Below are 15828 nucleotides of genomic sequence, written 5' to 3' on the forward strand. Positions count from 1 at the left end.
ACTTGATGTGACATGAATAAAAGACTGCGCACCATTTAAAACAAACTATAGACTATGTTTTCTCCGTACACGTGGCTGATAAGGAAGGCACATCCGCTGAAATAACGTTATGGCTATGCACTTGTCTGTAAGAAATGGCAGAGTGCTCCACCAGAAGTTATTAGAAACTAACGTATACAATTTGCTGTCTTCCAATTCTCTAGGGTCACAAAGAAATCGCGTGCAAAGCTTTTTGTGAAAACAATTGTGGAATTTCGTTGTCAGGCGCAAACTGTCTCCCTGCAATCATAAATTTATCAGAAAACCAATACATGACGTATATCAACATCAGTTTCAAAACAGCAAGTCATTTGATAATACACGTAATTTCCCCCTTGTGGAAAACCAAGCGGTCTTTATGTGGTGCATCCTATGAGCAAATTATTGGTGTCTTTCATGACTGACGTCGTAACAGCCCTTGAGAATCCATAGGTTTTCTTTGTGGAGAGGTTATAAAAGATAATCGTAATACCTTGAGCCTATACCGAAAGGGTGTGGCTCAATTCATTTTTTTTATTTCCAGAATTACAAGTGTTCTGGTGGATACCAAAGGTTAAAAGCTGTTGGAAAAACAGCTTGACTAGGCTCATGGTCCGTTACAAGGCATACATGGTGGTTGCATCAAAATTGTAGCATTCTTAGGCACTCAGAATAAATTAATTACATAAATGCAAAATAACAAGACCGAAAATATTATAGAGACTAAGAGAAAAAACATTTGATACATTAGAAAAATGGAAGTATGTGTGTAAAGGTTACTAACAAAGCTAACACAATTCGCTCTAATATAGAGACTAGATATTACAGACTAAAAAAAAGAAACATTCGATACACCAGAAGATAGAAATACATGTGTATGGTTTACAAAATCAGTAACACGTACAGTTGTCTCTGAAGAACGATAAACAATCAATCGTCACATCTTAGCAAAATCCATTCGCAGTTTCTTCGATGAAGAAGTATATGTACCTTTATATTTATTTAAAATATGTGTTAGATTATGTTTTAATGACTGTAGGCTATATTTATTACGAAACCATGGAACATACTATTTCTATTTCTTGTATTGGAAGAATTTAATTTTGGTGCCAAAGATGCACTAGACACCAGGAAATTTTTGAAGGCCGTATTTGAGAAATAAAATGAATTTAGAAGGCAAAAAGTGTAGAAATATTCTATTTTTATAATTTTATGCTTTAAAAACGCTGGCCGCGTTGTCTCTAGATAACCGATATTGTCAATGTGCCGAATCATTTTCTTTTGTAAAGAAAGGATTTTGATAATATTTGTCTTTCCTGTAGTCGCCCACAGTAAGCTACAGTAACTTATATGGGAAGAAAATAAGGCATAATAAATGTTCAGTTTTGCTTTGGCTAGGAAGAAGACGCCGACATCGAGACAGAACGCCTGTGATAGCAGATATTTCAGTGCAGATATTTTGAATATGTTTATTCCAAGCCCAAGTATGGTGCAAAGAAAAAGTGACGCCTAATATTTCATTTTCATCCACAATTTGCAGTTCTTTACCAGCACACACTGCAGTTTGATTACTAGTAATATCATGCATGCATTCAAATCTGCAGCGAGTTGGAGCTAGTTTTCGCTTTGGTAGTCATCGATCATCTGAAAATAATTATTGGTGTATGCTACCACTCTCCATCCTATTCGTCCACATTTACTAACGAACTCCATGATATGCTCTAAACTTGGTTCGTACACGCTATCTTACATCACCACTGTTTATACTCGGAGGCTTTAACTTTCGAAGTATCTTGTGAACTGCTATCCGCGTTATTCATCGCCGCCCTTGTTACAAGCTAAAGATTTCTTAGATCTATGTACATTGTTTACGCTAACACAGTTGGTAACACAAGCCACTAGGACTGTAACAAGTACTGCAAATACTGTAGATTTAATCATAACCACACATCCAGAGCTAGCTATAAAGTTATATATCTGCCAGGTATCAGTGATCATCTTCTGCTTAATTTCGTCATCAATACGCCACGTCCTAAAACAAATAAAATAAAAAAATCCATCCTAGATTACAAACGGGCTACCTTTGCCGCTATTAATAATGAACTATCTGAATTTATTGATCATTTTCTTGTTAATTTCAATACTCGCTCTGTCGAAGAAAATTGGCTACTGTTCAAAGCGAAGGTAGACCAAAAATCAGACAAATATATCCCTAAGCGCGTCGTCACCTATAACCCTCAAGCACCCTGGTACAATTCATACATCAGACGACTAACATAAAGCGGCGTTTGTTCCGTCTTGCCAAGCTTCCACCTTCTATTGAGCGATGGTCGACATACCAGACTGCTTGAGACACATACGTGAAAACCCTCAAATTTGCAAAGAACAACTTCTTTTCTTCTATTTTACCACCTATATTGAAAACCAATGTTAAAAAGGTCCTGGCGCATTATACACCCTGCACACGACCCTTTAATTACATTGCAAGATACCTCCGGCAACATAATCCCAAATAATCTTTGTACTTCCACACTGAATAGAACATTCACTGAAAGCTTTTCCTCAAGCTCGACAGTTGATCTTCCAGATATGCCGCACCACAGATTTTCCATTATGTAACCAATAACTATTGATGATCCTGGCATTGCTAAATGAATCGACTCTTTAAAGCACGATTCATCTCCGGGGTGTGATGAAATTAGTTCTAAATTCCTGAAAAGTACATGCGCTTATAGTTCAATTATACTAACAAAACTGTTCCAGCAGTCGCTCGATTCATCAAGCCTCCCTAACGACTGGAAAATCAGGAAGGTGGTTCCACTTCACAAATCCGGTAATAAGCATTTGCCTCAAAATTATCGTCCCATTTCATACACTTTCCCCCCACATGCTGCTAATTACTAGAACATATAATTTTTAAAAACATCGCCATCTTTCTTGATTATAACTCTTTATTCTTCTGCGCAACCTGGTTTGCGTCAAACATATTGCTGCGAAACGCAGTTACTTTCATTCACTGTTAAATTACATTGCATTCATGACCAGTCATCTTGCTCCGATTGCACCTTTTTAGATATCGCGAAAGCTTTTGATAAAGTGTGCCATCAATTTTTGCTTTAAAAATTAAGTCATCTTAATCTCGATCCACGTGTCTTTAGATGGATTCAATCTTTCCTTATCAACCGCTGTCAGTTTGTGTTCACTAATGGCACAACCTCACCGCTTAGTAACGTGCTGTCTAGTGTACCACAAGGATCGGTGCTAGGATAACTTCTATTTTAATTTGTATTAATGAACTTCCGTCCACCCTATCTTCTGCCAACCACCTTTTTGTTGACGACTGTGTAATTTTCCGAGAAATACGTAACCTCAACGACATTAATACTCTCCAGACGAATCTTAACTTGGTCTCTAACTGGTGCAAAACTTGGAAAATGGAATTAAATATTAAGAAATGTAAGTTCATTGCGCGTTTCTCGCCGCTCTTATTATTGTCTCTTATTATGGCCTTCTTATTGTCTTGATGGCATTCCGCTTGATTCCGTCGCATCATATAAATAACTAGGTGTACATATATCACAAAACTTAACATGGAATGACCATACTGATTACGTTACCAATAACGCTAATCGCATGTTAGGTTATTTACGGCGCAACTTCTCTGCTGCACCATCGCCCTTAAAACTCCTACTTTATAAATCACTAATACGACCTAAACTTGAATACGCGTCATCTATATGGGACCCTGGGCATGAAAATCTTTTATCTTCTCTCTAACTTATACAAAATAACTCCGTTCGCTTCATCTTTTCAAATTACAACCGTACTAAAAGTATCACAACCATGAGAACTAACCTTTCTCTCCCATCTTTAAAATCTTGCCGGAAAATCAGTCGCCTCACTATATTCCACAAGGTATATCATCACGTCACGCTACACGACGATTTTATTTCACCGCCGGAATACATCTGCTATCGCATTGATCATCGGCACAAGGTTGGCATAAAAAATGCAATACTAAAGCTTGTTTTCACTCCTAAGTTCCCCAGACATCTGCCGAAGAGAACCGCCTCCTTCGCGATATTGCAGCCATTGAAGATATATCAACGGTTTCGTGATGCACTAACAACCTTTGTTTATTTTCGAGAATGTTGAAATAATGTTCTAACAAAATTCACTGTATTGTATTTATTGTCTTTGTAACCTATATTGCCCACTCCCCTCTGTAATGCCTTTGGCCCTGACGGTATAATAAATAAATATAAATAAATAAATAAATAAATAAATAAATAAAAACTTTATTTTTTTGCGTGAAATAACGTTACTTTAGTTTTCGTAGGGTTTATTTTTAGGCAATTAGTGACTGGCCATTAAGATAGCTTAGTGAGTACATAGTTGCATTTTTCCATTATTTCTTGTGAATTCGGACCAGAAATGAAACGATTAGTGTCATCGGCATACACGATAAATTTTACAGTTGTATCAATATTATTTATGTCGTTAATGTAGAGGTTAAAAGCATATGACCTAGTGCGCTTCCTTGTGAGACGCCATTTAGTAAAGGAACAAAACTTGACTTCTCGTGTTTTATGCATACTGATTGTTTTCGATTAGTAAGGTAAGAGTCAAATAATGCTAAAGGAGTACCTCTAATGCCCCCCCCCCCCCATTCTGTGATAATTTTCATAACAAGATTTTATGATTTATGCAATCAAATGCCTTACTGAAATCAATGAATAGTGCCAATGTGAAGAGGTTTCTTTCTATGTGTTTTAGTACATGTTCCTTGAGTGTGAGCCAAGCCGTTTCTGTTGACCTGCCTTTACGAAAACGGAACAGAGCACTAGATAGAACGTTTTTTCTGTCGAAAAAGTTTGATAAGCGCGAAAAAATAATCGTTTCTAATCATTTGGAAAATATAGGAATGATTGAGATGACTCTGTAATTTTACACATCGTTTCTGTTGCCTCCATTAAAAATTAGTTACCCTACTCATTTTCATCTTTTCTGGAAACACCCCAGACTGTAAAGCTAGATTAAAAGTATGCGTTTAAGCGGAACTAATGTATTCTTAAACATACTTTATAGGTTTTGTTTGGATATCATCAATGTCAAGAGCTTTACTATACTTAAGGTTCATGATAGTGCTAAATACTTCAGATTCACTAGTGGGATTTAAAATTAAGCTGTTCGAAACGGAAAGAAACGATGACGTATGACGCCGAGTTTGCTGTCGCACGGTTATACTTGCAAAGTACTTACTGAAATTGTTTGCAAGTGCTAAACCTGAAATTTCATTATTATTATAGATTGTCTTGTCTGCTAAGGTAGAATGCTTTGCACGGCCCAGAGCCTTATTGTTAATGCTCCTGAAGGTTTCAGGATGTTTACCAGCGGCGTTTGCAAACAGATGCTCATGATAACCATTCTTAGTGTGTCTAAGTTCCGTATTTAGTTTGTTTCTCTGCTTTTTAAACAGTATCAGCGTTTCAGGTGAGCGTGTTGTAAGAAATCTATGGTACAGTTACTCTTTGCGTTTTATAATTTTTAAAGTTCCTGTGTAATTAATCCAGGGTTTTCTTATCTTTTTGGATTGATTAATCTTTTCGAATGGAAAATGTGTGCTGTAGATTTGTATAAACGCTTAAATAAACTTGGAATACGCGACATTTACATCACTTATTTTGTATAGGAAAGGCCAGTCATAATTGCAAACTGTGCGTTTAAAAAGATCCATATTTTTATCGCTTATATCTTGTATAGTAGACACATTTAACTTTGAACAACTTTTTCTCACATTGACTTTATATGTCTTGAACACAGGACAATGATCACTCACGTCCGACGTTACTGTTCCAGTATGCTCAACGACAGTGTCAATATTCGTGATAAGAATTTCAAGACATGTAGACGAAGACAACGTAACACGAGTTGGTGTGCTAATTAGGTTTACAAATCCCGCACAGCTAAGTCTATTAGTAAAATCCAGTGTGGCAGCAGTATTTTCAAGAAAACTTATGTTTGTGTCTGCCCCGCAGACAAGTCCAAATTCGTTAGCAAAAACATATTCCAGTAAATTATCAAAGAAATTTAGAATGCCAAAAATATTTCCATTTGGCGGGCGATATACGACCGAAATTATATCGGCGTAATGTTTAAGCATTAAAATTTCATAGTCGTTTGTTCTTTTACAAAATTCTGATATTTCTTCACAGTTCCATCCCCACGAGACCTAGACTGCTACACCCACTCCTCGCCTATCAGTTCGATTTAAAACGCAATCAGTATAGCCATCAAGGTACAGCCGAGCACTGCTGTCGTGATACCATGTTTCGGTTAGCATAATGATATCGAACTTGAAAGAAAAGCGATTTAAAACGTTAGTAATAATTCCATGTTTGTTGACTGCAGATCGAGCATTCAAGTGTAGAACAGAAATGCTAGAGTTAGATTGTAATTGTAAAGGTTGCGGCAAGATGAAATCGTGATATTCCATGGCAATTTTTACTGAGCGTCCCCAGCCACGGCAGAAACAGCAGACGTAATCCTTGCAAGATCTCGTTTCTCCGATATTTGCACAGCATCAGAGGTATCATTTTTACTTGCAAAGATTTTCCCGCTTCTGGTGCACACAGAATTCCATTTATGGTCATATTTTGTTTTCCCTGCCATGTCAAGCAGCCTCTTTAGCGCTGGGCACAAATGTTCGCTCACGTAAACGTACGTCACGTAAACGCTCACGTAAATCGTACGTCTCTGTTCGTGATTCTTGTCTTCTTTGCTTTTTTCAAGGTGGCGTCACGTTTAGCTCTAGATTTAAACTGAATGACAATGTTTGTTTTATCCGGGTTGGATGTGGGAACACGGTGACAACACTCAACGTCAGATGAACTGATTGGCTCATGGATTGCAGTGCCTATATCAGACAAAATAGTAGCAAGGTCCTCATTGTCTTCCTTTACGACGCCCTGTATTTCCAGATTAGCGTTTCGTGAGTACTGCTCCGAATGCGTGAGTCGCCTTTCAAGTTCAGCTGCTTTCTTTTCCAGAGCGGCACAATTAGCGCGCAGTTTCTCATTTTCCTTTGCCTGACTTTCATTCTTTGAGAGCTCAGAATCAAGCTTTTGTCTCATTTCCTCGATCGACTCATGCAAAACGTGAATACTCTTACTCATTTGGCGTTGCTCATTGCGCACCTCCCGGATCTCGTTCCTAAGGTCACGTTCCGAGGAATGTTTGAAAGTTTTGAATTCTTGTTTAATTTCGTTGAGCAATTCAGGTTTTATCTCTTCCTTCAGCTTTGCGAGTACCTTAGCCATATCGGCAATCCTAACATACTGCAACTGATGCGCGAAACAAGCGAATACACACTCAAACTTGGCAGTGGCGACGACACTGTATGAATAGAAATGCAAATCTATATGTACAATGGGCACTAACCTGTAGTAAGAACAAGAAGTAATCTTTGCAGTGGGGATCAAGCAGCGTGGTCACCACTGCCAAGTGAAAGGACGGGTGGCTGGCAGTCTGCATTTATAGCGAAGGCGGTATCGCAAGATGCCGAGATATTCCCCAGAGCTGTAGAAAGGCACCACGCGTCGTGGTGGCAGCGAGTCCAAAAGCTACGTCTTCCGTGCTTTCGCTGACCACGGCGGTGCACGTGACGAAGACCGCTTCTTTCCAAAGCGTCGGAATGCAACTCCAGCAGAAACGGCGATCCGTAGTAAGCACAAGCAGTAACCTTTAGTTGAGCGCCAAGCAGCGTGGTCACCACTGCCAAGCCTCATATTCCTCAAGTCGCCTCAAGTCGCATATTGTTTCCGGTGCAGTTGCATCGTGTACAAATGGTAAGTAATTGGCATGCGCAGTGCACGGTAGGATTAAGCATAAATGTAGACCACATAATAAACCATCGTTCCTCGTATTACTGGAGTTCTGCAGTTGCACGATCTTTTAGCAGTTCAATACATCTGTACACATAATGCCTCACCAAATTTCGTATTTACTTTCGTAAACAAGTATTGCTCAGTATATGACCAACTTTAGCACGCTTTTAAGTAAAATAGGTGAGTAGGCTTCTAACAAGATTATTTGCTAGCTATGACATCACTTTGATATAACCTTTCGTATGAACCTCCTGCAATGGGCTGCTGCTTATAAGGAATCACGCCACAAACACACATGTTTCAGTGAATATGCTCCTGTTTGTTGGGTTTCTACTCAAAACCTACTTCAGTCTTTGGCAGCCTACCTTGACATGTTAGACCCGATATCATTCCTGCCCACCAGAGATTAGTCCTAGCACATATAAGCTGAGGTTGCGCCAGCCCACCTTGGTTGAGGCGTAAACAGTTGTGCCCTGAGTGATTTGAAGTTTAAGCTTGTTTTCTTCGTAAAATGATCATGCAATCCTTTAAAAAAGACACTGAGCACCCGCAGCACTTTCCTCTGCAGAAAAGTTGCGGTTAACCCGTATTCTGGCGAAGTCAAAGTTCACGTGCCCTGGCTAAATGTAAACACCAGTGAACACAGTAGATGGTGCTTTCACATGGTAAAAATATTCAACAGGCGACGTGTGCCCGCGTGGCATTCTAGTTAGATAATAAATATTTGAATAATGAGTAGCACGTTTGAATCCTCCTTTGTAAGGAATATTAATGCAGGTAGCAGTAGGTATTAGAAGACTTTTGCTTAATATATATATATATATAGTCATACCATGAGAAGCCAACAAACGCTGACACCTAGGACAACATAGGGGAAATTATTTGTGCTGCATAAATGAAATAAAGAAACGATAAATTAGTGGAAATTAAAGTGGATGAAAAAACAACTTGCCGCAGGTGGTAGCCGAACCCACACCCTTCGCATTTCGCGTGCGATGCTCTACCAATTGGGCTAGCGCGGCGGCGTTTCCCCATCCACTTTCTTGGGTATTTATGTGTACTAGTAGAACCCTGGGAGTGTTAGCCAGCGCCACCACTCAAGGACCTTGGCAGCGGACGTCGAACGTCGTTTTTGCCGCAGGCGTCACGAGAACGTGATCTTTTTTGGGTGAAGGCAGCTGGTCAATAAACCCACATATGCTACCTGAGGGCATCAATGTTGCCGGATTCGAGACCCTCGTTATGTAATAAACAGGCGCGAAATGCGAAGGTTGTGGGTTCGGCTCCCACCTGCGGCAAGCTGTTTTTTCATCCACTTTAATTTCCACTAATTTATCGTTTCTTTATTTCATTTATTCAGCACAAGTAATTTCCCCTATGTTGTCTTTGGTATCAGTGTTTGTTGGCTTCTCATGATATGACTAATAAAAATCGGGCCCCTCGGTTAACCCCCTTTTGTTTATTACATAACCAGGGTCTCGAATCCGGCGACATTGATGCCTTCAGGTAGCATATGTGGGTTTATTGACCAGTTGCCTTCACCCAAAAAAGATCACGTTCTCGTGACGCCTGCGGCAAAAACGACGTTCCACGTCCGCCGCCAAGGTCCTTGAGTGGTGGCGCTGGCTAACACTCCCAGGGTTCTACTAGTACACATAAATACCCAAGAAAGTGGATGGGGAAACGCCGCCGCGGTAGCCCAATTGGTAGAGCATCGCACGCGAAATGCGAAGGTTGTGGGTTCGGCTCCCACCTGCGGCAAGTTGTTTTTTCAACCACTTTAATTTCCACTAATTTGTCGTTTCTTTATTTCATTTATTCAGCACAAGTAATTTCCCCTATGTTGTCCTTGGTGTCAGTGTTTGTTGGCTTCTCATGATATGACTAATAAAAATCGGGCCCCTCGGTTAACCCCCTTTCTTCTCGTTTATATATATATATATATATATATATATATATATATATATATATATATATATATATATATATATATATGCAGCATTCTTGGAGAACTTCCATCAATATCTTACATTGTATTGAACAAATTCAAGAACCACTAAATAGAAATGGCCTTGTGTAGAAATTGCGAACACTGAAGAAATGCAAAACACTTGTATATCACAACAAACTTGCGTTCAGTTCTCTTTTGTAGTGTATGAATTGCTCAGATTAAAATTCATAGCGAAATGGAAGGATTATTTCGTGAGTCTAACGAGAAAGAGCAGTAAAATGTCAAGAAAGATGAGACATTTTGGAAGCTTTGGTCAATTGAGTAACATCAAAATTGTCAGCGAATTGGCTACGTTGCGTGGGAATAAGCAGGACACCTATATGAACTTGTTTATCATGCGCTCCAAATTCTCCTAAGAACTTACTTGGGGATGAGCGTGGAGGATATCGCGACGCTTGTCAATTAATATGTTACTTTGTAAAAGGAAAGAAAATAAATAATGCACATTATATCCGAGTGACGTGAAACAGAATAACAGTTTTTTAGCTTGGTTTGCAATGCGACATAACTTAGGATGAATTTAAATATAAGCATGCAATACCAATTAATGCAAATGCCTTAGAAGTGACAGTTACTGGAGTTTCATGTCCATGCCTTAGAATTACGAAGGAAAATGCAATGATATATATGTGGCCTAAACAGCTAATCTGCAATGTATAAAACTCAACCAAATATTACTTCCATCGAATAAGCACATAAAGAATGTCCATCGGTTTTCTACATATTGAGGGAAGAAAAACGCAAACGGTATCATTTACTTTACACTGAAAGCTACCATCGTTTCTTAACCATGTGAATTGCCTTACAAAGTGGTTTCATTCCTTAACGGCCAGGTAGGGCGAAAACAGAGTGGTTGGTTAGCACTACCAGAGTGGCTGGATATGTTTCTTCAACAATTATAGAAAAACGAACGGCAAGCTGGCATATTATTTTTCTGTCTAACTTTATTACGGTAGATGTCAGAGCATCTTGGAAGGGCTCTAGATCACATGTGCTAGGATGTTACGATCCATTCAAAAGTAAGATGCCTGCTTTCCTTGTTAGCTACCATAACCTTACATGGGCGCATCGGTTTATATTAGAACATAAGTGTTTACATGGTAGAGGCTTTATAATTGTATGGAATGATTGGGGCAGGGTAAAGGGAAAGATATAATCTCTTGATAGTACAGGTAATTATAAGGCTCATTAACCTCATAAGAAAGCTCATAGACTTTGGAAAGGCGTTCCTGGCGTATTGTAAACAGCGCCGGTAGGTTCGTTAAGGTGTTTCCTGGATACTCTTATCCGGGATGGCTGGGCCGGCAACTGCATCTTTTGTGCGCATATCTGGCAGTTCAGCAATTTGATTCAACGTCTGAGCGAGCCCCCTGTTCCCCATATATGCAAGTAGAAGGCGCGAGACCAGGCGCGGAATCCCACACCAATAAGGAAATACCTGTTCCACGCATGCGCGTCGAAAGGTTGTTTGCAAGTTGTCCAGTGTATTCATCTTTTCGACATACAGGGATCAAATGAGGTGTCCCACATTGCCAGTCTCCTTGAAATTTCTGCATAACGGTAAGCTTGGTAGGGAAGGTTTTAATGCCGACGCTGAATTGCAGGCCGATCTCTTAGTTTAGTGCTCGTGTTACTGATTTTGACAAGATAGTGCATAGTGGACTTTCTATTTTACCTCTTAAGTAGAGTACAAGTTGGCGCAATCATTCAGAAGAATCAATGAACGAAAAACGAAACAGTCGTCAGTCAGGAGCCCAAATTGAGATCTCAGACATGCATAAATGCGATTCAAGTATAGTTAAGCATAATATCTCTGTATATTCATAGGTAATGCTTCTAATGTTAAAGCCTCGAGAAATTTTACAATTCAAATGCTCATATGAATATCGAAAATTGTAACGGGTTAGACAAGCGTAAAATATGTTCAACGATCTTCCGACACAAATGTGCAAACGGTAGTGCTCGGTGATTAGTTACTGCGCAGTGTTAGCCTTTGTAAAAGGGAATAACAAATGTTATTGTTGAATTACTTCAGCATCATGTTTTCGGACCATCAAATTTTTATCAAAGAGAAAGTTCTTTATGCGGGCCTCCACAGGAAATATTTCACCCTTCCACGTATACCAAGCAATCATCATTATGCTAGTTTCCTGACATCCGCACAAGATGGTGCCATTTTCATTTTGTGAGCTGTAGGTGGGGCAGTCAGAGAGCGCCACCAGAGAGCGTTGCCGTCTCCGCATCGTCTCCGGAGAACATGTTTGGCAGGTGGTTGGGACAGCACCCAGCATGTGCTTTTGGTGCCACGATAAAAAAATAATGCGAAGGGCGATCAAGCACAAAGCAGCACGATCAGTCTGCACCGTATTCTCGTTTCTTTTGTGCGTGTGCTCTCGCGTCCTCGGCAGCGCGAACGTGTGGCGGGCATCGCGTTTGCGTTCGCTAAAAAAACACCATGCGGTAACGACGAACTTTGACCTCAAACAGAACCACCGTCGCGTCTCATATACCTATGACGCTGTCAGCCTCCCGAGTGCTGGTTCAAGGCAAACTGCAACGAAAATACACTTGCGATAAAGTGCCAAATTGTCTACAAATGCTTAGCATACACTATCAATGTAATCTTGGCAAAGCCGCAGGGCTTACAAACAGCCTTTAATCGCGCCTAAGCAGACAACGCGTGCACCTGGCGGTGAGCGGTAGTAAAGCAGGTGTGGCGAATGTTTCAGAACCGTATACGACTGCTGGTCTCTCAGTTGCGCCTTTGCTCCCAGGCCCGTCGCTCGCTCAACATCTGCAATTCGATGGTTGCCTCTCGGCGTGCTTTCTCATTGTGGCCGTGATTTGAACTGTTGCAAGAATACCTACGCATTGCTTGGTTGAACACGTTCTCTAACATGAGCGAACGCTGAGCACGAGCGCGCACCGCGCTGCAGCAGGCAAGTGCGACGCAGGTCACCGCGGACCTCGAGTGCTTATCATCGCTGTCACCGTTTCGCTGATCGAGGGAAACTGTACGCGTTAATGAAATTTTATATGTGACTATACAACTAAATGTTACTGCTTCTTTGAATGCACGTTACAGTATCGTTGCACGAACAAATCCGTTACAAGGCGGAGAAAACTTTTTTGAGAAGGAACCTTCAAATTTTAAGAGATTCACCGTAAGCAACTTTTAAGCTGGGCTACCGATGAGGTGTGCGTACGTATAGCTGTTGAATTGTTTATTCTTTTCAAGACAACGCGAATCCCATGGACCTGAAGCATTCCCATGGACGTTTTATATGGAGCATTCGTTTCCGCTTGTCACTTTATTGAAGCATTCTTAAACAGCGCTTACTTGCACCGCGCATTCGAAGCTGTACACTTTAAGCCGATTAGCAACCATAAATGTTCTTTCAGTTTATGGCTCACACCCTTACACCAGTGTTACTTATATTTCGCGATTTCTACACATAAAGACCCTCGATGGTTTAAATCGCTTTACAGTGTACCGAGCACGCTGGACAAAACGAAGCAAACAGATTTATTTTGCACAACTATAGTGCATAATCAAATAGTATGTGTGAAATCTCAAGCAGCGCCTGCATATTCCTGTTTGTTGCCGGACAACGTCTTCTAAGTTTGTTATTAACATTCCGCTTGCGTTGCTAACTTAAGTGAGATATGATGCGTTCTAATTACGGTCGTTATGTATAGTTGCATCAAGGCAATGTTGAGACCTGGAAGCTATGGAATACGTAGGTTAAGTCAGCACCCACCTCGGCAACAGACGCACATCCCTTTACAGCTTGCTGTGGCTAGTCTCGTGGGCCATTCTTCAAAACAGTAAGCAATACGATCAATTTCAGATTACAAAATTTGCGCCTCATTAGCGTGTGGAATTCTTTGGCAATCAACCTAACAAACAGCCTATATGTTTATTTGGGAGGGAATGAGACGTGGCGCATTACTTCACTTATGCATGGATGAGGAAATCCGATGAGCATATAATCAAGACCAATACGCATTTAAAAACGTAAGTTACTGCCCCGCAAACCAGGCTTGTTGATACCCTTCAAAACAACTATATCAGGTAATTATTTGATAAATAAAGAATCTACGCAGTTCATGAAATATGTGTGTGATCCATGCAAAATATAGGAGTATACGGTAGGGATGACACTGTTTTCTTAAGATTTGTTCCCATTTATCCGATAGGCCTGCTCCATCTCATTGCTGCAACACTACGCAGGGTGGACTTCTCCTCTTCAGCGAGCACGTGGGCCATCCCAAGGGAAGCCTGGCCAGATCTGTCGAGGACTTGTTCACCCCGTTGGCCAAGAATGTAGCCTGCGGATGCCACTTGAATCGTGATAGCGGAGATTTGATAAGAAGTTCTGGATTTGCCAGCGTTGAAATGCACGAATTAAACCTGGACATCCCGTTTGTGGTAAGCCGCCAAATATATGGTGTTGCCACAGCATAAACAAGCCGATGTAAGCACGCTTTCCATAAATCTTTTTATACTGCTCTCATAATAAACATTCTTCGTTGAGAAGAAATACGAAACAATTTTACTTGTTTTCATCGCGTAAACCTTGAATGATATTATCTTACGGATTACACCAGTCAAGCTGAATACACTGTGGTATGACACTCCGCAGCATTCTTATGCGGTGTGTATAAAAATAAAATCTGTATGCATATTCTCTCTGAAAACATCCTCGCAAGCAGGTGCACAAAACCGTTGCCTTACGCTTCTCATGGCATCTACACCATTAAAATGTTTATGCGTACTAACCCTTTCAAAACATGCCTTATTTGCAGCGTCTCTACCAAGTGACATTCTGAAGTTTCCCGAGTTTTCCATGTTTTCCCAAAGTGCCATTGCGAAATTCCCTGAGTGACAGCACTCTGCATTATGACAAGGTAGGCTGATACCATGTTGTCCGATGCTCTCACTCTCTAGTAACCTTGTGAAAAAATAAACACGACCTAATACATTTTGAAAAGTATGTAGTAGTGTTTCATCACCATCATGATCATCAGCTTGTTTTATGTCCAAGGCAGGACTAAGGCCTCTCTCTGCAATCTCCAATTGCCCCTCTCCTGTGCGTACCGATTCCAGCTAGCGCCCGCAAATTTCTTAATTTCATCGCTCCACCTTGTCTTCTGTCGTCCTCAACCGCGTTTCCCTTCTCTTGGTACCCATTCTGTAACCTTCATCGTTCAAAGGTTATCTGACCGGCTCATTACATGATATGCCCAGCTCCATTTTTCTCTTAGTCTCAATTAGAATATCGGCTATACCCATTTGCTCTCCGATACCAAAGCGCTCTCTTTCTGTCTCTTAACATTATGCCTAGCAATCTTCGTTCCATCGCTCTTTGTCCTTAACTTGTTCTCAAGCTTCTTTGTCAGTCTCCAAGTCTCTGCCCCATATGTCAGAACTAGTAAAATGCGCTGATTGTACACCTTCCTTTTCAATGATAATGGTAAGCTTCCACTCAGGAGCTGACAATGTCTGCCGTATGCGATCCAACCCATTTTTATTCTATGAATTTCCTTCTCATCATCACGGTTCCCTGTGATTAATTGATCTAGGTAAACGTACTCCTTCATAGACTCTAGAGGCTGACTGGCGTTCTTGAATTCTTGTTCCCTCGCCCGGCTATTCATCAGTATCTTTGTCTTCGGCATATTATTCTTCAGCCCCACTCTCACACTCTCTGTTAAGGTCCTAAAACATTTGTTGTAATTCGCCTGCAATGTTGCTGAATAGAACGATGTCATCGGCAACCCGAAGGTTGCGGAAATATTCGCCGTTGATCCTTATTCCGAAGCTTTACCAGATTAATAGTTTGAATACTTCTTCCAAGCACGCAGTGAATAAATAGCATTGGAGAGATTGTGTTTGTCTGTCTGACCCCT

At 40.5% G+C, this 15828-nt stretch overlaps 1 protein-coding gene across 1 annotated transcript in view; it reads left to right on the forward strand.

Annotated features, from left to right (window-relative positions):
• LOC142584774 (thiol S-methyltransferase TMT1B-like) overlaps positions 1-14469 on the forward strand; it is a 58963-nt gene extending 44494 nt beyond the window's left edge. The window contains exon 4 of the mRNA XM_075695023.1: positions 14150-14469. Within this exon, the coding sequence (XP_075551138.1) occupies positions 14150-14383 (234 nt within the window). The 3' untranslated portion in view covers positions 14384-14469. The remainder of the gene's footprint in view (positions 1-14149) is intronic.
• The last annotated feature ends 1359 nt before the right edge of the window (positions 14470-15828 follow it).

Source organism: Dermacentor variabilis, chromosome 6, assembly GCF_050947875.1.
Source record: "Dermacentor variabilis isolate Ectoservices chromosome 6, ASM5094787v1, whole genome shotgun sequence".
Lineage (NCBI taxonomy): Eukaryota > Metazoa > Arthropoda > Arachnida > Ixodida > Ixodidae > Dermacentor > Dermacentor variabilis.